The sequence below is a fragment of the Notolepis coatsorum genome (genome assembly GCF_963971535.1).
Source record: "Notolepis coatsorum genome assembly, chromosome: 1".
In the NCBI taxonomy this organism is placed as follows: domain Eukaryota; kingdom Metazoa; phylum Chordata; class Actinopteri; order Aulopiformes; family Paralepididae; genus Notolepis; species Notolepis coatsorum.
Window position 1 is genome coordinate 256,588,340 of NC_140165.1, and position 23,450 is coordinate 256,611,789.

The 23,450-nt window shown below is 46.5% G+C and overlaps 1 protein-coding gene across 1 annotated transcript in view; it reads right to left on the reverse strand.

Annotated features, from left to right (window-relative positions):
• Positions 1 to 6,323: 6,323 nt before the first annotated feature.
• The window catches only part of LOC311224771 (uncharacterized protein), a gene marked incomplete at its 3' end in the record, with an annotated part of 47,651 nt that continues 30,524 nt past the window's right edge, over positions 6,324 to 23,450 (reverse strand). The window contains exons 5-6 of the mRNA XM_084309880.1: positions 19,401 to 19,531; positions 6,324 to 6,336 (exon numbers count right to left, since the gene is read on the reverse strand). Coding sequence (XP_084166006.1) covers positions 6,324 to 6,336; positions 19,401 to 19,531 — 144 coding nt within the window. The remainder of the gene's footprint in view (positions 6,337 to 19,400; positions 19,532 to 23,450) is intronic.

Genomic DNA, 23,450 nt, shown 5'->3' on the forward strand with positions numbered 1-23,450 from the left:
CACCTAATTGAATCTTCCTTGAATCCTAACATTTCTAGTACCAAGAATAAATAGTCCCAGCTCACACAATCAAATGCTTTTTCCGCGTCAAGACTTAATAAGGCCGAATAAACTTTGGTTTGTTTAATCTGATTCATAATATGTAGTGTTCGTCTTAAGTTATCCTGGGTTTGGCGACCAGATATAAATCCAGTTTGGTCCGTGTTTATGAGGTCTGGCAAAAACTGTTCTAATCTTTTTGTGATAATCAAGTTCAAGTTCAAGTTCAAGTTCTTTAATAGTTGTCATACAGAAGTACAGAATACTTTCATACAAAATGCTTCTTACTGTTACGCTCCAGAGACTGTGCTAGACAAGATAGTATCAAATAACATAATAACATAATATAGCATGAATTTAGAAGAAGAAAATGAGGTCACAGTGTTCGGTATAGACATATGTACAATGTTCTGAGTTACCATATAATATACAATACACAATACTATGCAGTGTACTAATGTACAGTACTATCTAGTGCAAAGCAGAAATGGGATGAGGTACAATTTTAGGTACAATTTACAGTAAGGTGTACGAGTTGTAGTGCAATCCTTCATCCATAAATATAAAGTGTGGGGAGTGGGTGCTACAGTGTGTTTGTTTAAAGTGGGTGTGTGCTATAAAGTGTGTGGAGTGGGTGCTACAGTGTGTTTGTTTAAAGTGGGTGTGTGCGTGTGGATGTGTGTGCTATGTGCGTTTGGTGGTTGTTGTTGTGTAGTGTTCATTCATTGTTCGTTTAGCAGCCTGATGGCCTGGGGATAGAAGCTACTTCTGAGTCTTTCTGTGCTCGCCTTGAGACTCCTGTATCGCTTGCCTGACCGCAGCAGTTCGAAGAGGCAGTTGTTCGGGTGACTGGAGTCTTTAATGATTCTCTTAGCCTTGCCCTTGCAACGCTTGTAGTAAATGTTCTGGAGGGTGGGGAGCCCCCCTCCAATTGTGCGTTCGGCTGAACGTGTCACTCTTTGTAGTCTGCTTTGGTCTTTTGCAGTGCTATTCCCAAACCAGGAGGTGATGTTGCCGGTCAAGATGCTCTCTATTGTACATGAGTAGAAGTTCTTAAGGATCTTCTGGCTGACTTGGAACTTCCTTAGGCGCCTGAGGAAGTAGAGGCGTTGTCGTGCCTTCTTCACCACACTGTTAATGTGTGTGGTCCATGTCAAGTCCTCGGATATGTAGGCTCCGAGGTACTTGAAGCTGTTGACTCTCTCAACCGGTGCCCCGTCGATGCTGAGGGGGCTGTAGTCCTTGACCCCCGACCTCCTGAAGTCCACAATCATCTCCTTTGTTTTGCTGACGTTCAGGGAGAGGCTGTTTTCCTGGCACCATCCCGCCAGGACCTTGACCTCTTCCAGGTAGGCCCTCTCGTCGTTGGCAGAGATCAGGCCCACCACCACTGTGTCGTCAGCAAATTTGACGATTGTATTGCTACTCCGCTGAGCCACACAGTCGTGTGTGTACAGGGAGTAGAGGAGGGGACTCAGAACACAGCCCTGGGGGGCCCCTATGTTGAGGGTGATGGATGAGGAGGTGCAGTTGCCTGCTCTCACCACCTGGGGTCTGCCAGTCAGGAAGTCCAAGACCCACTGGCAGAGGTCATAGCCCAAGCCCAGGTCCCTGAGCTTGGCTATGAGTATGGAGGGGACTATGGTATTGAATGCCGAGCTGTAGTCGATGAATAGCATTCTCACATAGTTCCCCTGCCTCTTGTCCAGGTGTGATGCTGCTGTGTGCAGCACATGGGATATGGCGTCCTCCGTGGACCTGTTGGGGCGGTATGCAAATTGCAGGGGGTCCATGTTGATGGGGAGGGAGGAGCAGATGTAGCCCTTTACTAGCTTCTCAAAGCACTTCATGGCTATGGAGGTGAGAGCTACAGGGCGGTAGTCGTTGAGGCAAGCAGGCTTGGATTTTTTGGGTTCAGGGATAATAGTGGACTTCTTCAGGCAGGTGGGGATGACAGCCTGTTCTAAGGACAGGTTAAATATGTCAGTGAATACTGGGGCCAGTTGGTCGGCACAGACTTTTAGGACGCGGCCGGGGATGCCGTCCGGACCTGCTGCCTTCCTGATATTCACTTTTTTAAAGGTCCGCCTCACCTCATGCTCTGTTACCCTGAACACTGCGCCTCCATCAGCAGCCGACCCCCCCCCCCCCCATTGCCGAGGCTTGTGAGCTGGTGTTGTTATTACCAGCATCAAACCTCGCATAGAAGGTATTGAGGTCGTTTGCTAAGGAGATGTCACTGTTCAGTTTGAGGGAGGCGCCTTTGTAGTCTGTCATCGTTTTGAGCCCCTGCCACATAGCTCTAGAGTCAGCTTGTTCAAACTGGAGTTCAATTTTATCCCTGTAGCGCCGTTTGGCCTCTGACACTGTCCTCCTTACGTTGTGTCGCGCCACCTTGTGGTCATTCATGTTGCCTGCCACTAGGCCGCCATTGTATGCTTTGGTGCGCTCTCTCAGAGCTTCACGGACGGATTTGTCTACCCAGGGTTTTTGATTTGGGTAAACTTTCATTTTGGTAGTGGGGATTGTTTCTTTCACCCTAGTACAGACATAGTCCAGCACTGTCTCCGTGTAGGCATTAATGTTATCTGTGTCGCGGAACACAATCCAGTCTGTGTGGTGAAACACTGACCGGATCGTCTCTTCTGACGTCAGATCCCATTTCTGCACCTCTCGCGAGACTACGGAGGCGTACAGCTTATAATCCAAATTAAGGATCGATATTGGTCTAAACGAACTACATAATTCCTTATCTTTACTCTCCTTGGGAAGTACTGTTATAGTCGCCTCCCTCCAGGAGGGAGGGGGGATGCCCTCTCTAAGAGTGTAGTTAAATGAGGCCACCAGCAATGGCATGATCTCCTGGCGAAAAGCTAAGTACCATTCTGCTGGAAGGCCGTCACTATCTGGCGATTTGTTAGTTTTAAGATTAGATATTGTCCTGTCTAACTCCTCTATAGTGATTTCTGCAGTCATAATTTTGTTCTGCATTTTGCCAATTGAGGGCAGGTCAAGAGACCTCAGGAATGCAATAGTGGCTTCACTATCTATTTGTGCTGGTTGTGTATATAGGTTTTTGTAGTATGATTCAAAGGCCTTCTCTATATCTCCCAAATTACTGGACACTACTCCAGTTAAGGGATCTTTAATCTTATTAATTGTATTTTGTGTCTGTTGCTTTCGCAACCTTCTGGCCAATAATCTAGTAGCCTTTGGGCCTGATTCATAATATGTTTGACGTAAAAATCGAATTTTTTCTCAATGTCATCTTTATAGACTTCGTCAATCAATTTTCTTGTTTCCCTAATTTGCTGTAGCAGCTGACTAGTTGGAGTATTTTTATGCTGTTGCTCTATAGATGTCAATTTTTGGGTTAGATCCTGATATTTGCGCTCTTTCGTCCTCTTCAGTGTTGCTGTGATGGCAATCATTTTCCCTCTTAGCACAGCTTTTGCGGCATCCCAAACAATCACTGGATTAACCTCACCATTATCATTATTCTCTATATATGTTTTTATTTCTGTCCTAATACTTTCAACAATTGTTTTGTTGTTCAATATTCCTGTGTTAAGCCTCCATAGTGTGTTCCTTGGCCTACTATCCAAGTGTAAAGTCATATAGACTGCAGAGTGGTCTGATATGTCAGTAGTTCCCAAAGTACAATCCCTTATCCTATGTCTATCACCTCTAAACATAAAAAGATAGTCAATTCTTGAATAAACAGAGTGAGGAACAGAATAGTGGGTGTAGTCTCTCTCAGACGGGTGGAGATCTCGCCATACATCAAACATTCCTAAGTCTGTGAGTGAAACATTAATTATTTTTGTCTGTGGAGTCCTGTTCACCCTATGGCTTGTAGTGTCCAGCTCACGACTAAGAATAGTATTAAAATCTCCCCCACAGATTAGTATCCCCTCAGACTCTGCTGCTATCAGACCAATATGAATTTATAGAAACCTTTGTTGCTCCCCGGTGGGGCATATACATTCAGCAGCGTAACAAAGTTGCCCTCTAATTTGCATTTTATCATGACATAGCGTCCTTCCTTATCATTCGTTTCATAAGTTAAGTCATAAGTTCAAAATTTAATGAGTTAGGAATTAGTATAGAAACACCTCGTTTATGACCCGATCTAAACGAGCTATAGAACGTATTCCTATATCCATATTTCTTGAGTTTCTCGTGCTCCATCTGAGAGAGATGCGTTTCTTGCAAAAAGATAATTTGAGCTTTTTCACGTTTCAATTTGGTTATGACTTTGCTCCGTTTAACTGGGTTAACCAGACCATTTACATTTATAGATACCACCTTAAAGTTTCTACTCATCTGTGCTTTAACAACTTAAACCTGACACTGTCAACCCGGAATTCACACATTACTAAACATGAACAGTTAGACATATACACATAGAGAACAGGTGTAACATTAACAAAAACAATACTTGGCTTCCAAAAACAGACGTCCGCTGGCCATCCCATGGCTTAGGTCCCGTTGGGGGTGGGGGAAAAAAGGAGCTATAAAATAAACAAAATAGTCTACCTACAGCGTGCCTGAGTGACTCTCGTCGGTCTTTCAATAATCAAGTGGAGTCTGTTAAACTATAAAAAAGGGAGACTAATAGTCATCCAGTCATTTGGGTCAAGGGGCTATTCAGCGTTCACGTGAATAGCTTACAGCTAGTCCGCATTAGATCCAACAAAAACTCGGAACGTCTAACGTTAAGCGAGTCAAAACAACACAATACAGCCCATAGTCCTTAGACATATTCGGGCAGTTTACTCACGTCACGTTGAATTAACTCACCAGTCTTATTATGCTATGTATTTCTCACCCTGAGATTTATTTGCTGGTGGTACATTGAAAGTCCTGCAGTCTGTTCTTTGCTCGTTGGGCTATTCCTCTCTCCCTCTCGCTCGCTTCTCCCGGGTGTCTCTCCTTCCTTCCAGCGCGCTGCCACGGTTGTCCTCGCTGTAGTCGCTCGTCCTGGCCTGTTCTAGCAGCGCGGGGGGCTGGCTCCTCCACAGCGACTCCTCTCTTCTTCAGATCCTGTGCGGCTTCCTCTGCGCTGTCATATGTGCGTGTGCCGGAGTCCCAGTGGATTCGGATCTTAGCGAGGGGTGTCTGGAACCGAATCCCGTTTCCTCCCGTTTCCTTTCAGACAAAAAACTGAAGTCGTTCTTCAGTTCTGTCTTAAGGTTGCGTATCTCTCTGCTAATGTTGGCAAGTCCCTCTTGAATTGTTTCAGTCGTGTTTTCACCGCCGCCATCTTCACCCATGTTAGTTAATCTTACTTCGTCCATCTCGCCGTTTTCGTCGTCGTTCTCCTGTTTTTTACAATTCCTTCGACTCCTTCGACTCATTGTTTATGTCCTCTCACTCATTTCCGAGTATTTCATTATTGTTTTAGCTTTTCTTTTGAATTTGGAGAGGTTATTTTAATTGACCGTCGGGAGCTACAACTTCAAGCAGCCATCTCGTGTGCCTCTCCCTACGGAAGCCCCGAGAGTCAGCAGTTTTAAGTTCCTCGTGTTCAGATCACCGACAAACTAACCTGGGACGTTTACACAAATAATGTGGTAAAAAAGGCCCAACAACGCCTCTACCACCTCAGGAGGCTGAAGAAGTTTGGCATGACACCCAAGATCCTGAAAGTGTTCTACAGTGGAACAACAGAGAGCGTCCTGACGGTGTAAATCACCGCCTGGAGGGGGAGCTGCACCGACCTCAACCTCAGAGCGCTGAGCAGAGTCGCGAGGACAGCCCAAAAAATCTGTGGATGTAAGCTTCCCTCCATACAGGATAACTATGAGAGGCGGTGCGTCAAAAAAAAATCATCAAGGACTTCAATCACCCCAACCATGGACTGTTCCAGCTGATGTGGTCTGGAAAGCGCTACCGTAGCCACAGCCAGAGCCAACCGGCTGAGGTTTTCTCCTACAAGCCATCAGACTCATTAACAGAGCCCATTGACCGTCCTCTCTGCTCCTACTATGTTGAATTATATGTTTTTATTTGTTCATTGATTGGGTGTATATGTTTTTTGTATCGCTTCTTAATTATCTTTTTAGATTGAATATATCATATGCAGATACATTTTAGTTTCTATTTTATCCTTTCTTGTTGCACTGCTCTGGGCTGAGAGGAACAGTATTTAGTTTTTTAAATAATAAGTACACAAGAATAAACAAAATCTTGATTTTTTATTCTAATGCTGAAGCCAGACATTACAGGAAACTGGCGATTTGTCTACACTAATTATGATGCTATAGTTCCAGTCATTCTATTCAGGTGGCGGAGCTGGAGGTGGCAGAGATGAAGATGTTAAGGTTATCTCTGGGAGTAACAAGGTTGGACAAAATCGAAAATGTCTACATCAGAGGAAGGGCCCATGTTGAGCAGTTCGGGCAGAAAGTGAGAGAAGCAAGACTGAGATGGTTTGGACATGTGCAGAGGAGGGAGGTGGGGTACATCGGGAGGAGGATGCTGGAGATGGAGCTGCCAGGAAAGAGGAGGAGGGGAAGGCCCAAGAGGAGGTTTATGGACACAGTGAAAGAGGACATGCGGGTAGCGGGAGTGACGGAGGACGACGCAGAGGACAGAGACAGATGGAAACGGATGATCTGCTGTGGCGACCCCTGACGGGAAAAGCCGAAAGAAAAAGAAGAAGAGTTCCAGTCATTCTATTCTGGCCTCTAACAGCTGGTTCCATACAGTCAAGTCAAGAGTTTTATTTGTCACGGCATACAAGTATACAATGAAATGCGGGTGGTCTTGCTCGCAACGATGTGCAATACAGTGGTACAACATAATAGAATCCAATAAAAACAACATTGTGCAATAAACAGGTAGCAGGTAACATGGTGGGACATCTCGGTATCTGTACATAGTTATTTACAGAGCATATAGGACATGCTAGGTAACTTTGGTAGTGCAATACACTGTTACTGTTGTTATACTAATTTAAAGTTTAAATTTCCTTTTTGGCCATAAGTGTGGGTGTGTGCGGCATGAGTGTGTGCGCCTGCTCATGTTAAAGTGATTAAAGTGGCTGCTAGTGTGTGAGTGTGCACAGCGTGCGTGTCGTGTGTGCTCATGTGTGCTTGTGTGTGGATAGTTCAGTGTTCTGTGGCACTCAGTGTTCATTGTTCAAGGCTCTGATGGCCTGGGGGAAGAAGCTGAGCCTAAGCCTCTCTGTCCTAGTAGCTGGGGTTCGCAGGCGTCTGCCTGACCTCAGCAGCTGGAACAGGCTGTTATTGGGGTGGTGAGGGTCTTTCATTATTCTGCAGGCTCTGGATTTGCACCTCTTGTTGTATAGAACCTGCAGGGGAGGTAGTGCAATACCCGTGGTACGCTCGGCTAAGCGCACCACTCTCTGTAGGGCCTTCTTGTCCTGTGCCGTGCTGTTTCCATACCAGGCAGTGATGTTTCCGGTCAAGATGCTCTCTACAGCTCCCGAGTAGAAGGACTGGAGTATCTTCCCCGATACTCTGAACTTCCTTAACTGTCTCAGGTGGTAGAGGCGCTGCTTCGCCTTTTTTACGACTGTGTCTATGTGTGTTGACCATGTCAGATCCTCTGAGATGTGAACCCCCAGGTACTTAAAGCTGCTCACCCTGTCCACGGTAGCCCCGTTTATCCTCAGTGGTGTGTGTGTCTCCTGCTGTCCTCTCCTATAATCCACGATCAGCTCCTTGGTTTTACCAATGTTCAGGAGCAGGCTGTTGTCCTGGCACCAGCGTTCCAGTACCTCAACCTCCTCCCGGTAGGCCTTCTCGTCGTTGTCCGAGATCAGCCCCACCACCACTGTGTCTTCTGCAAACGTCACTATGGAGTTGGAGCTGAACTTGGCCACACAATCGTGTGTGTAGAGTGAGTACAGCAGGGGGCTCAGAACACAGCCCTGGGGGGACCCGATGCTCAGGGTGATGGTGTTGGAGGTCTGACCCCCACCCTGACCGCCTGGGGTCTTTCACTCAGAAAGTCCAGTACCCAGGCGCTCAGGGCGGAGCTCAGACCCAGCTCGATCAGCTTGTCCACCAGTCTGGTGGGGACTATGGTGTTGAACGCTGAGCTGTAGTCAATGAACAACAGTCTCACATAGCCCCCCTTCTGACGGTCAAGGTGAGAGAGGGTGCTGTGCAGTACCTGGGAGACCGCATCATCAGTGGACCTGTTTGTCCTGTATGCAAATTGCATAGGGTCCATATCACTGGGGAGGGAGGCACAAATGTGGTCCTTGACCAGCCTCTCGAAACATTTCATGACCACAGAGGTGAGTGCCACCGGTCTGTAGTCATTGAGACATGTTGGGGAGGGTTTCTTCGGTACAGGGATGATGGACATCTTGAAGCAGGCAGGGACCACTGACTCCGCCAGGGATTGATTAAATATGGCGGTGAACACCGGGGCTAGCTGGTTGGCACAGGACTTAAGTATGTGTCCTGTTATACCATCTGGGCCTGCCGCTTTCCTGGTGTTCACCTGCATAAATGCTCTTCTCACACTGTGTTCCGACAACGAGAGAGCGTCCCCGCCCCCCCGCGGTTGCCCCCCCCCCCCTCGACAACAGCCGGCGCGCCAGTGACGTCACTAGCCGGAGAGCTAGCGGCGCCACTGTCTACACCAAACCGAGCGTAGAAAGAGTTGAGTTTGTCCGCGAGAGAGGCGTCGTCGCTCCCCATTGAGGGGCCGCTGACTTTGTAGTCAGTTATTGTCTTCAGTCCCCGCCACAAGCCTCTTGTGTCGTTTTGTGCCATTTGTGTCTCCAGTTTATCAGCATATGTCCTCTTAGCAAGTTTAACAGCCTTGCGCAGAGTATAGACTGAAGCCTTGTACTCCTCCATGTTTCCTGACTCTCTGCCCAGGTTGTAAGCAGTGGTGCGAGAGTTCAGGGCTGCTCTAATAGTACTGTCCACCCACGGTTTCTGGTTTGGGAAAACCCGCACCTTTTTCGTGGGGACAATACTATCAGCGAGTGTTGATATGAAGCTCACAACGGTATCTGCGTACTCACTGACGTCACTGGCACTTCCCCGAAACATATCCCAATCCGTGTCTGCGAGCGCGTCCTGGAGCGTGGCCTCTGATTCGTCAGTCAATTTTTTTGTCTCACGTGACACGACGGCGTCACGTGATCTTTGTTTGTAGGCAGGGAATAATAAAATGGAGTCGTGATCGCTCAAGCTTGTAGACCCCGTCAATGGCGGAGCCGCTACCGCCTTGTAGCCGGCTCTGAACGGGGTGTAACAGTGGTCGAGTGTGCTCTTCCCTCTTGTGGAGCAGGCGATGTGCTGAAAAAAGGACGGCATCACTTTCTTCAGATTCGCCTGGTTGAAATCCCCAGCCGCGATCGTCGCCGCGTCTGGGTGTTTGATCTGGTGTTTATTGAGGTGGTCGTGTAGTTCCACCAGCGCTTTGCCAGTATTTGCCTGTGGGGGGATATATACGGCGGTCATGATGACCCCGGTAAACTCACGGGGGAGGTGGAACGGACGGCACAGGATTGAGAGATGTTCGATGTCTGGGGAGCATGAACTTGAGAGAACATGTACCTCTTTGGGATTAACCCAGACATTGTTCGTGAGGATGCAGACCCCACCGCCGACGCTCTTTCCAGAGGCTGCCGTGCGGTCCGCTCGTAGGACGTTGAAGGAGTCCGATGGAGAGACGCTGTTGTCCGGAGTCGCTGGCTTGAGCCATGTCTCCGTGAAACACATGATGTTAACGTCTCTCATCTCCAGTAGATGATTTGTGCATTTTTCAATCAGTACATATTTGTTTTTATAAAAAATTAGGAAGTAGCCCAGTATATACGCTTAGACCACAGTGTCTGACCACCTTCCTGCCAGAAGCACCATGACCTGCTTATTGTGTCAAGAAACATCCCAACAGTGTCAAACAGACTCTAACTCTCTCCACCCGGTCAACCAAGACCTCAGTGTCTAACAGACTCTCTAACTCCCTCCATCTGGTCAACAAAGACCACAGTGTCAAACAGACTCTCTAACTCTCTCCACCTGGTCAACCAAGACCACAGTGTCAAACAGACTAAGTTTAAGTTGAAGTTTATTTGGATCCCCATTAGCTGTTACAAATGGCAACAGCCACTCTTCCTGGGGTCCACACAAAACAATAAATACAAACGAACATCATAATTAAAAATAATACCAACAATAAACATACAAAACAATAGGGCTGACCTTCAAAAATTTTTTTGGAATTCGAAGCTTCGGGACCGAGATTCGATTTTAATTCGAATAATAATAATTTAATAATAATTTTTTTTTATAAATATATATATATTAAAAAAAATTATGTTGTGGGACTTGTACAGCACTTTGTTCAACTTTGTCAGTGCTGTAAAGTTTAAACCTTTTTAAATCTTAGACAAACGAAACACTTTGCTTTCATGAAATATTGTAAGCAGTCATTTGAGGCTTTATAAAAGCAGAACAATAAACACAAATCTGTCAGTGCCGAGTCCGACCTCATCTTAAATAACAAACAGCATTGCTTGTTGTAATTAACAAAGAGAGGCAGAGTTGTTTTTGCAACAAACATTTTTTAACTTTTTTTTTTATAGATTCAAATTTTATTTTCATATTCGAATCCCATGCCCATCGAACAAAGCTTCGAAGCTTCGAAGTATTTAAGACAGCCCTACAAAACAATATACATAACATAATCAAATATAATTCCCCCACCACACCCATCCAACCCACCTCATTACATTAGCATTATACCACAACATTACAAAAGAACTAGTAAAATATGAAAATGTTATAGAGCTAGCATTGTGCCTGTACCGAAAAGTAACCGCTTTACTTGCTTTTTAAAGCTTTCTTTGCTTATTGCTTGAGTAATTAATTATATATGGCAACTTATTCCACTGTGAGATGGCCCTATATATAGCAGTTATTTTCATTGCATTTGATCTCTGTAGAGGAATTGAAAGATGACCCCTGGTAACTTGTCTTGTCCTGTGCTCATGTCTGTCTTGTGAAAAGGTTATTCTTGAGTACAGGCAGCTTGGTTGTTTAGACAGTTATATTCCTGAATAGTGTTAGTAGGCTACATGTCGATCTGTCCTCTACTTTCAACCACGCAAGATCCCTATGCATTTGATCTGCACCTGTTCTCGTAGAACACCCGAGTGCAAGACGAGCTTCTCTATTCTGCACAATCTGAAGTTTGTTGAGATCGTTTTTTTGCTGCACTTGACCAGATTGCTGGGCAGTAGTCAAGGTGTGATTAGGGGTGCACCAATATATCGGTCGGGTATCGGTATCGGCCGATAAGTGCCTTGTTGACTGCCATCGGCCTATAAGCTCAGATTTGCCGATGGCAGTAGCCGATAAATATCCATCAATTTGTGTCGCGTCAATCTGGTCCACACCTTTCCCCCCCACCCCACCCACCTCCAATGTACAGTCCCCCCCCCACCCCCCCAACCCACCTACCCAACCTCCTCCAATGTACAGTTTCTACGTCAAATGTATATACTCTCTTTTCTGGACTCTTTTTGTATCACAAACAGTACTGTATTTGCAAATCTGGTATGTCATAAATGTATAGATGTAGCAGTACTGTCTATCTGTATGTCGTGTATGTCATATGTTATGATGAATTGAAAATGGGGGACCCTGATGTAAACAAGACAAAAGTCTTTCTCTAGTCTGCATCCCCTTAACAATTGTATGTATTGAGCTGTACTGTACTGGACCCATTCTGCAATCTGTTAATAAAGTTTTCAATCAATTCAATCAATCAAACACGTTCAAACTTTGAAAAAAGTTTCAGTCAAGCGACCTGCACAACGCCGCCCCCACACACACGCTACTGCATCAAAGTTACTTATGATTAACAAAGGCATTCGTTTTGTGGCATTAACGTTATATAGTTACACGTTCAATAACATCAGCATATTATTTACCCGACCAGATAGCAAGCATTACTCATTCATATCTCTCACGTCCTTCCTTTGCTCAGAGAGCCTGTACTGAGTTGTACCCATTCTGCAATCTGTTAATAAAGTTTTCAATCAGACAAATGTATAGAAAAGCTTTTATTATAACATTCGTTGCAGTAAAATCATTATGCCTCGTTTAGTCATCCTGCGGAGCACTGGTAGTCAACTCGGGGGCCGCGGGAAGCTAACGTTATTAGCTCCGGTAGGTTTGTTGTGGTTCTGTCGTCAAAATCAATGGCGGACGTCCCGGAAGTAAAAAAAACGAATAAACGCTTGCCGATTGGTGATAAGAACAGCAGGAGGTGGGTGCTAGCGGTGTGACGTAATTGGCAGAATCGACTGTCAATCAAAATGGTTCTGTTGTTCCTGACACGACACATGCATTGCAAACTCAGGCCATGGTTACACAGACTGTTTTAGTTTTCGTTTTGTTGCTGTTTTGAATACGTTTGCTGTCCCTGTTAAAGGGGAACTATCTTATAAATGGCCTTTTTGAGTGTTTAGCATTGTTTCCTAGCTATGTGAACTTATATTAATATGATCTATGTCTCAAAATTCTCATATTGGCGCATTCTTCCAATTCTCCTCTCACAATATTCACCCTCACTGAACTGAGTCATTTGAAAATGTGCCTATCTGTGATGTCATAAAGACACCGCTGCATGTTAATGTTCAGGTGAACCAGAACGTGCACAGTGGTTTAGGAGCCCAGGCTCAAAACAGCTCGAGATCTTGAGGTAGAAAAATGCTGTTTTTGAGGACTTGATTAGAAATACAAAACAATGAATAAAAAAAATATATATATTACAGAGGTGTTCCATAGACTCACAGGAATTGTGTAAAAGTGCCCAAATAGTGAAAGAAATAGTAAAATAGTTCCCCTTTAGAAATGCCGCATTCCCTACTGACAACGCTAAATTGTGTTTCCGTTTTGGATAAACGCCAAAACGCGCCGACAACGTGTTGTGTAATCTGCGAGGAGCCGTTGTTGCTCAACGCCCATGCGCAGTAGATACCGACATCTGCGTGCCCTCACCAACGTCCGGTGACAACAGAGCTGTCCCAAATAGCTGCAGCTACCATGTGTTGTCAAGTTATTGTTATAAGGACCCCAGTCCAAGCTACAACAGTCTGCATTCCCTTAACAATTGTTTGTATTGAGCCGTATTGTATTGTACCCATTCTGCAATATGTTAAATAAAGTTTACATCCATTCATTCTGCTAGCATTAACGATTGCATGAGCAGCTGGCTAACGTGAGCTAACGTTAGCTACCAGACCCTGTTAGCTCAGAGCCCCTCTTTCAACATAACAAGCATTAAACAAAATGGCCCAGTCATCTATTCACTTTTGTTTAATACATGAGGCGTTGTCTAATGTTATCTAGCTACTGATAGCTCCCGATATCATCCTGGTGCTGGCTGGCTAACTAACGTGAGCTAATGTTAGCTGCTAGCCACAATGCTATACTGTTATACTGGCATATTCCATTCACGTTAGCATGTAAGCTAACAACATCGGCGCCGATGAGACTAAACTCCGCTTTTGGTGTTCAATTGTGTTGATGTTAGTTTTGTTTCATCAACAAATGAGAGGCAGAACACACAGTGAATGTATCCGTTTTGTTTATTGCACGTTCTTTGCTGAAAAATAAGTGCTACAGTGGCTAAATAGCTCAAGGAGGCATTTAAAGATGGCGGTTTGTATATTTTTTTTGCAGGAAGTGTATTGGCACATTCAAGTTCTGCCACCTACTGCTTTGGCATTGTACTACATCACTGTGCTCAGGAGGCAAAACGAAAGTGCTCAGGTTGCAAAACGAATGTCTAACTTGGCTGCCACTACGTTGCGACCGGGAAAGCGAAACTCATTTTGAAAACAAAACGAAAAACACCCTAGGTGTAACCTCAGCCTCAGATTGCAAACTCCTGCCGGCTGTGGAACTCTCTGCCCAGGGCCATCCAAAACTCCCCCACTATTGCTGTCTTCAAGAGGGGTGTGAAGCGACATCTGCAACAATAGGTTGCAGTGGGTGCTTGGCCACCACTCTTGAAGAACAGGAACATGACATGCTGTAATGAGGCTCTTTCAGAAAATTGTGTTGTCTATTTTATCTACTTGTTGTATCTATCTTCTCTTCTTAACTCTTTCTTTGTGATTTATTGTATTCTTCTTGGGACCATGTTGGAAACAAGTCGACAGACTTTCACATGTTATCCTTGTACCCCTTGTTTTTATACTTTTGTATAAATTGTATGTACTAAATAAAAATCAAATCAAATCAAATCAATCAGGGTTTGCTAAGCACTGGAAGAATGCTGATAGGACGGCTATTAGCACCTGAAAACATGTCCTTCTTGTTTTTGGGTAGTGGAATAACTTTTGCAGCGTTCCATGCCAATGGACATACACCTTTCAGTAAGCTTAGATAAAAGATATGGCATATGGGTAGGGGTGTAAAGGTACACGTATCCGTACCGAACAAGTTTCAGTGTGTACCATACCGTACCGAACGAATACAATGGTATTCTCGAATACAACGGCTGTTTTTTTCACAATCTAATATTATTATTATTATTATTATTTAAAAAAAAATTACAAGTTGATTATTAATTTCAATATAGAACATTTGTTGACAGCCCTACAAGTACAATTAGTTACTGCACACTACATCACCCCTGAGTGGAACATGGAAAGCCAAACTTTCCCCCACTGTACCGAAAACCGTACCGAACCTTGACTTCAAAACCGAGGTACGTACCGTACCGTGGTTTTTGTGTACCGTTACACCCCTACATATGGGTAGTGCAATAGAGCCAGAAACCTTACCCAAGAGTTACCCATCTAGGTTATCTAATCCTGATGTTTTTTTGCCATTTACACTACTAAGAAGTGCTTCTACTTTATTCACCTGCACAGTTTGAAAGTCAAACTCACAATCTTTATTTCTCATGAGTTGGTCATTAATCAATTGTTTTGAAAGATTGTTATCTGATGATGTTGTCTCACTTTTTAGTTTCTCTATCTTCCCAACAAAAAAATTATTAAAGTAGTTTGCAATATCTAGAGGTTTAGTAATGAAGGCACTGCCTGACTCTATAAAGGAGGGTGTGTTGTCACCTGATCTGCCCATTAGCTCATATGTTTTCCACAGTTTCTTTCCATCATGTTTTATCCTATTTTGATAAAACATACTTTTCTTTTTCCTATTTATTTTTGTTATGTTGTGGCTGATGGTTGTTTAACACAGCAGGAGACGATATTTCCAATTTTAACAAGTAGGTAATTTATTTAGGAAAAGAAGTTCTTAACAGCAAAAGCTATGGATCGAGCAGAGGATCACCACAGCTTGAACAAAAAACACTCTACCCTCAATCCCTCTGCCTGTCCCCTAAATCCCCTCTCAGTCCTGCCCCCACATGACAGATATGATGATGTGTCATATCATGTCAAATATGACATGACGTACATTAAGATGACACGTAGATTTAACATCGGAGAGAGATAAAAACATTAAGAACATGAAGAGAGATAAAGACATTAAGAAGAACATAGATTTAGATAAAAACATTAAGAACATCGAAGAGAGATAAACAAGATATGATGTACACACACGATATGATGTAAAACATTAAGAACATCGAAGAGAGAGTGAGATGTGTGTGTGTGTGTGTGTGTTTGTGTGTGTGTGTGTGTGTATGTGTGTGTGTGTCTGTGTGTGTGTGCGTCTGTGTACAGACGTGTGTGTATTGTATGTGTGTATTGTGTGTGTGTGTCTGTGTGTGTGTGCGTCTGTGTACAGACGTGTGTGTATTGTATGTGTGTATTGTGACACAGGGAATGTGTGTGTGTGTGTGTGTGTCGGTGTGTATGTCTGTGCGACTGTGTGTGTCTGTGTGTGTGTGTGTGTGTGTCTGTGTGACTGTGTGTGTCTGTGTGTGTGTGCTGTGTCTGTGTGTGTGTGCTGTGTATGTGTGTGTCTGTGTGTCTGTGTGTGTGTGTTGTGTCTGTGTGTGTGTGCTGTGTATGTGTGTGTCTGTGTGTCTGTGTGTGTGTGCTGTGTATGTATGAAAGAGAGAAAAGACACAAGATTAGAGCACACGATATGATGTACTGAAATGTCCATCTGCCTATCTTGAGGCTGTTTTAAGAACATCAGCCAGACTGTCGCCCTAGTGTCTTTGAGCCCTGCTAGTTGACCTATATTAAACTAGTCAAGACTAACCCCTTTCCTACCTCCACCCCCGTATACACATTTTCCACAACATTCCCCCATTTGGGGCTATCCCTAGTCCCACCCAAATCATATAACCAAGAAAATGTGAACGTCTAACTAAACGAGAAACCACAATTATATAATAAAAGTTTAAATGCCTAATCTAAACCAGAAACCTTACTTCATTCACTGGACCCCTAACGGACCAACAAAGGCTGACTACCGTTCTTACCAAAACACAAAACCGTTCCAAACAAGAGTAATAATAAAACATCAACAAAATACCCCAATTTATAATCCTAACCTGACAGACAAATCCCCCCAACCTCCACCGCTTACCAAATGAGCCACAGTTCCGGCCGGAAACCGCGACTCTCATCAGGGAAAGGAGAAGTTGACCGTCAGAACTAAACATAGAACATCCCTCCCAAAAAAAAATGACATTGTCTCTTCCATAACATTGAGTCCCAGTGTCCATCGCTCAGCCCCCCTTCCATGCCCACGCCATAGTCTCCTCACCGTATTGCCAAAAGTCACATTTTGCCAATACAGCAACCACCACGCCACACCTCCAGTCCCCGTAGAAGCATGTCCCCATGCCTGGACGGGAGGCGCTGGTACCGACCTCACCACGTGTCCCCCCATCTTCGACGGGAGGTGCCCATCTTGCCCACTGCGTTAGCCCCCCCCTTTGTCCCTCCAGTCCCCAGAACCGATCCCCAGAACACTTCTTCTCAATGCTTCCTCAGGCTCAGAACCGACACTCTGCCGATGCCCCTTCCCATTCCGGTTTGACCAGGACCACGAGTAAAATAAACAAAAAATAATAAAAAAATAAAAAATAATGCAATGATTTTCAATGGTTGCAATCTCTATGCCGAAGGATCATTAGAAAATCAGACTAAAACTCCTAGTTAAAGGAATAAACCAACAAAACTGCACTCAGACCATCCCCCGTCACTCTTAAAGGAAAGAACCAACAAAAAGAAAATGTCCCTACCTCACCATACCCCTAATCCTCTATCCCCTCGTCTCCCTCTAAGGCAGCATAAAGCTGAGGACATGGCCCGATTTGTGGCTCAATCTCTTTCTGTCCCACCATCAGCATTTGGCTCGTTACGTGTGAAGTTACCAGCCTACCCAAGAGAGGCATACCACAACAGAAAAGGAGAACCAATATCAACCCTGCCACCCCAATGGATATCCCCGTCTGCATCACTATGCTTCCCCACTGTCCCAATCTTTCCAACACCCCACTCCCCCACCATTCTTCATTCCGGCCAGAATTCCCCCTCAACTCCTCCCTCAAATCCTTCAGCTTAGCCATGGCCTCGGAGAACTTTCCCCCTGGCCCCACATTCGTCGGAATGAATGTGCAGCAGTACTGTCCAAACATGGAACAGACTCCACCCTTCTCCGCCATTAACCAGTTCAGAGCCTGTCTATTCTGCCACGCCACCGTACTGGTCGCGTGCATCTGGTCCCCCATTGCATCCAACGCCTCCTCGGTGTAGTTGAGATACCGCTGCTGATTGTAAAACAAATAGTTGATCCACCCGGTGTTCTTATTGACCGATATCCATGGCAGAATAGACTCAAACCCTGCCGCAATCTCATTCTTAGCCATGAACTCGGCTGGAATGCCCCTTGGCTGTCCTATGCTGTCCAGATACACCCTTGGGTCTGCCTTGTAGCTACGCTTCGTTCGAGAGATAGGAGACTCAGAAGGTCCTTCCGTCACTGATAATGGTAGGACCACCATTGGCATGATCGCCTGAACCCGGGCACATCTACCTGACCAATCTAAAGGAAGTGTATTCCTCAACCTCCTACCGCCGCAGAGCCAGTATTGGTCCGCCAGTGCCATATCCTGGACATGAAAAGGGCAAGCTACAGGCCGTGGGTTGGTATCCACTCCCTTTAACACGACCCCGTGTCCACACTTTCCTTCTTTCGTGCAGTTAGTCGTGATGCTCCAAATAGTAGTGCACCGCCCCTCTGCCACCTCCCCTACGTCCCGGGTCCCCTCCTTTTGCAAGCACTCGAAATCCTTGGTCAGCCATAGTTTGACACCTCTGGGTATTGGCAACCCCGTCGCTACCCCCTGCACACGTACATCCAATTTCCTACAACGTTCCCGCATAGTGACATCCTTGAAATCCGTGACGTTTCCTGCCGCCTTAAAACGACTAGAGCCGAGAAACCCCAAACACTCTGCCTCGCACCAAGGGCGACTATTATGGGGCCCCTCCCATGCCTCTGCGTCCCTGTCATACTGAGCCCAACTGAACTTCGTGCCCTTCACCAGCAGCCTATCCGGACGTGCCTTGGAGCAGACATAACAATCCTCTATCTGATTCTGCGCGCTCGTGTACTGGACCCACTTAAACCACTCATTCCCTAAAGCCGCCCTATACATCGGGTCAGCCTCCGGGTCTTCCTCGTCATAGTCATAGTCGCCCCCATCTTGTTCCCCGGAAGGAAGCAAACCCCTCAACCTGGCCCAGAGTGAGCCCACTGAGTCCCTCAACGTTCCGGCTGTCCTCTGGAACATATCCTGTCCCCCCACCTCTTCCGACTCAGTGTCCTTGACCTCCCTTTTTCCCCTCACCCCTGTCCCCTGTGATTGGTTCGGGACAGGCTCAACCCTCCTATCTACCCCCACAACCCGATCCTCGTTAGTATAATGGTAAGTATCCCCGCCTGTAACGGGGGAATGGTCAAAATCAAAAACATGCCCTTGCGGTCCTACGGGAAACACCCCTTTTGGTTGTAGTCTTATCTTCTCCCCCCCTTCCTCGATGGAGGGCAGAGGGGGCGCCTGATTCTGAGCCTGGTCATGAAAGCCTGCCGGTACTTGAGCCTGAGCGGGACCCCGTGGGACTCCTACCCACTCAAACCCATCATCCTCAAGGACGGGTCGACCGTGACGGTTCTCAATGACGTCGTTGTGCCCGGCCGACCGTCCGCACACTGCTGCCAACATCTGCGGGAGCATCAGCAGGCACTGCACCTTCCAGTTGCCGTCTCGGACCCTCCATGTCGGGTTCTGCATAACTGCGATCGATTGTATCCCCCAAGAGATCGCCGCTGGCCTTTATGCAGTGATTGAAGTGGAAGCAGGTCGCTGATCCTTTGACTTGGACTGCCGTTCCAGTCGATCGGATCACCTCGTACGGGCCCTCTCTCCGGGGTGATGACCACTTTCTCTTGTGGACCTTTACGAAGACCAGGTCCCCAGGGATCAGTCTCGGTTTGGTGGCTTCCTTCTCCGCCTCCTTCACCCCCTTTCTCTCCTTTCTCTGCTCCTGTCGAAACACAGCTTCATGTATTTTAGTCACTTGCTGAAGATATTTTTTCAGATCTTGCTCAAAAATATCTAATGCCGGGCCCCTAGCCAGGTGTCTAAATGGCGGTGCTGGCATGCTGCGGCCTGTAAGCATTTCATGCGGTGTTAGCTGTGTTTGGCGGTTTACGCTGCTTCTAATAGCCATCAGAGCAAGTGGCAAAGCATCAATCCAGTTAAGCTTAGTTTGCATACAGATTTTCAACAGTTTGTTTTTAATGACCAGATTGGCCCTTTCCACCTTTCCCTGCGACCGGGACTATAGACACAGGAAAGGCGCTGTTTTATACTTAATTTCTGCATCAGCCCTTTAACCACCTTGTCGATGAACTCGCGGCCATTATCGCTTTGTAATATCGTGGGAATTCCAAATCTCGGAATGACCTCGCGACACAGGAACTTGATCACTGTGTCCGCGTTCTTGTGTTTAGATGGAATGGCCTCAATCCAGCGACTAAAGCAGTCCTCTACTACCAGGAGGTATCGTTTGCCCTGCACTGGCGTTATCATATCCGTGTAGTCCATAATCAGATGTCTGAATGGTCCCTCAGGGAGGGGTGTGTAAGCCGCCACTGTCGGTACTCCTTTGCGCACATTGCCCTGTAAGCATGTTAAACACCTGGCTAGTGTAACGTCAATTTGTGCCTGAAGCTTTGGGGACCAAAATCCCATTTTCGTGATTCGTTTCAGGGTCTCTGCTCTTCCACAGTGATCAACACCATGAGCCTCAGGTATCACCAAGGACAGAAGATCGATGGAGGCGACTATCAAACCGTTATGACTCCTCCACAGACCATCTGCCCCCCTTACAGCCCCCCTCTCCGTCCACGACTGTTTCTCGGCCTGCGTGGCTGAGTCCTGAAGATCACTCAAATTATCCTCAGTTACCTCAGTCGTCAGTTCGGCCGCAAACATCAGAACAGCCGTGGACGGCACCGCAGCCGCCGCCTTCGCGGCCTCGTCCGCCGCGTTGTTTCCCGTCGTCACAAAAGACAGGTCTTTTCTGTGTGCCTGGCACTTTACGATAGCAATGCTTTTGGGCAACTTTACAGCCTGAATAAGCGCCACAACCTGCTTGTGGTGAAGGATCGGTGAGCCGTCCGATTTTTTAAAGCCTCTTGCCTTCCAAATGGCCGCGAATAGGTGGCATACGCCATGCGCATACGCAGAGTCTGTAAAGATGTTAACCGTGCGATCTTTAGCTATTATGCATGCTTCTGTTAGTGCTATTAGTTCTGCAAGCTGGGCCGAACATGGTTGCATGCATTGTCCGGCCTTTCTTGTTAGTGTTTCTCCGTTAGGTTTGCACTGTACGACGGCATATCCTGACCTTAAATTTTCCCCCTCCCGATAGCAGGACCCATCCACAAAAAGTGAGAGTTCTGCTATCGCGAGCGGGTCGACTCCCAAATCAGGACGGAGTTTCACGAAAGCCTGTACCTCCACCTCGCACTCATGCGGTTGACCCTCGCTCGGGAGTGGTACCAGATCCGCCGGGTTACTGCCGTGGCATGTTTTTATCGTAACGTCCGAGTACTGCAGGAGCCTCATGTAAGCCTGTTGCCGTTGGCTGGTCAGAACAAATTTGCCTCTTTCAATCAAGTTTGCCAATTTGTGATGTGTCCAAATGCAAATGTCATATCCCATTGTCACGGCCGTTGCCTTCTCATACATCAAATGTGCTGCGGCCAGGGCCTGATAACAAGGTGGCAGACCCTGCTCTACCGGCGAAAGAGCTCTAGAGTAATATGCTATCGGTTGTTTTTTCCCACTCACCCCCTGTGTTTGAGTCAGGACAGCTGTCGCATGCTGCGCTCTATGTGAGACGAATAGGTGGAAACACTTCTCATAATCCGGCAGCGCCAGGGCAGGGGCCTGTAACAACAGACGCTTAATGTTTATGAACGCGTCCTCCCCCTCCTCGGTCCATGTCAAGGGAGCGCGAAGCTTGTCTGTACCCGCCTCTTTTATCATCATCCTCAACGGCGCTGTCGCTATCGTATAGTCCTCCACCCACTCAGAGCTGTACCCAGTCATCCCTAAAAACGTCATCATCTGTCGGACCGTCAATGGCCTAGGTGCCTTGGATACAGCTTCGAGTTGCGTGGGTGAGATGTTTTTTATGCCCTTTTGAATGACGCGAGACAAGTACTCAACTTTTGGCTGGCAGTACTGCAGTTTTGAACGGGATGCCTTGTGGCCTCCCACGGCCAATCCACTCAAAACTTTGATGGAGTCCTCATGGCACTGCTGACGTGTATCCGAGCAGATTAGAATGTCATCTGCATACAGTAAAACCGTGCTGAGTAGTGTGTCGCACACTCCTTGCAAGTCTTCCTTGAGCGCCTTCGAGAAGTAATGCGGCGAGTGCGCGAACCCTTGTGGCAACCGGGTGTAAGAGTATTGTTTCCCCCTGTGGGTAAAAGCAAACAGATACTGAGACTCTTTTTCCAATGGAACACTGAAGAATGCCTGCGTGAGATCAATGACCGTATAGTACTGCGAGCTACTCGGGATGTTTGTCAGGAGGGTGTGTGGATTAGCGACTTCCGCCTCTGGTCCAGACACCACGTCGTTCACCGCCCTCAAATCGTGTACCAGTCTGTACCTAGCCCTGTCCGCCTTTAGCACTGGGTGGATAGGTGTATTACATCTGGATTTGAAAGGGACGAGCACTCCCCCCTTTAACAGTCCCTCAATCTGATGTGATATAGCTTCCTCCGACTCTGGCTTCATTGTATACTGTCTGATAAAGGGTGGTCTACAACCCTTCTTTAACCTGACCTTCACTGGCTGTGCCGACAATATTAGACCCACATCTGTGTCGTGTTTTGACCACAACCGTTCCGGGGTGCGCGCCAACATGTCCTGTTCCAGCAAAGCATCCGCCTCTGGAATAACGCAAGGGTCTCCTGGTAATCTGATTACTTGCGGTTTTGCCAAAACTGAAAAGGAAATCATTATTTTTATGAAACTCCCATCTGCGCTGTTCCAAATTAGCGGAGATTCCGTGGAGACCCACCTTTGAGTCTCGGATTCCTGTATCATTGAACCTAGATGTTCGGATTCGTAACCAGGATTTATTCTCAGAGTGATGTGTGGGGCGGCGTCTCTTAGTCTATGTTGTTCCCGTAGATACTTACCCGTGTTAACCCTCAACGCCGCGCCCTGTCTCCCTACAATTATCGTAGATGAGTTAATCTGCACCTGCTCGGGCTGTCCCTGCAACCATGCCTTGTTCCTAACTAGGTCACTATTCGTCAAATATTGTAGTGTGCAATGTGCCTCCATGTTTGTTTGTCTAGACTGAGGCAGTTGGGTTTTCAGAAATGGCTCCCAGGGGTCACAGACCCTTTGCAGCTCTGCATCTATGTTGCCCAGCCAGAACACAGTGGCCTCTTTCTCCCCCGTCCCTTGTAGCATCATTTGGTACACGTCTTGTTCAATTTGAATCCCCTCAGGCGTACATAGGATTTTACAGCCTAGTTTACACATTGCATCTCGTCCCAAGAGATTGCGCGGGGTGCTGTCCGAAATTAATACAGGTATTGTTATGGTCTTGTTGTTATACGTCATAGAGATTGGATCTGATGTGGGTATTAATTGTGTTTTTCCCGAGAATCCGACCGTCCGAACATACTGTCCAGACTGGGGTAAGTGAGCGGCGTATTTTTGCTTTATGCAGGAAAAACCTGCTCCAGTGTCTGCCATCATCTCTGTTAATTTGCCCTCCACTAGGACCTGCAGAATAGGTTCTTGCTCAGCTCCCTTGGAAACCACAATCATTTGATTTCCCCCCGTCGCATTCTCTGGGCACCCCTAGTGATTACCCCCCTGGTTTCGGGGCCCTCCTGTCTCCCCCTGGTCGTGGGGCCCCTGTG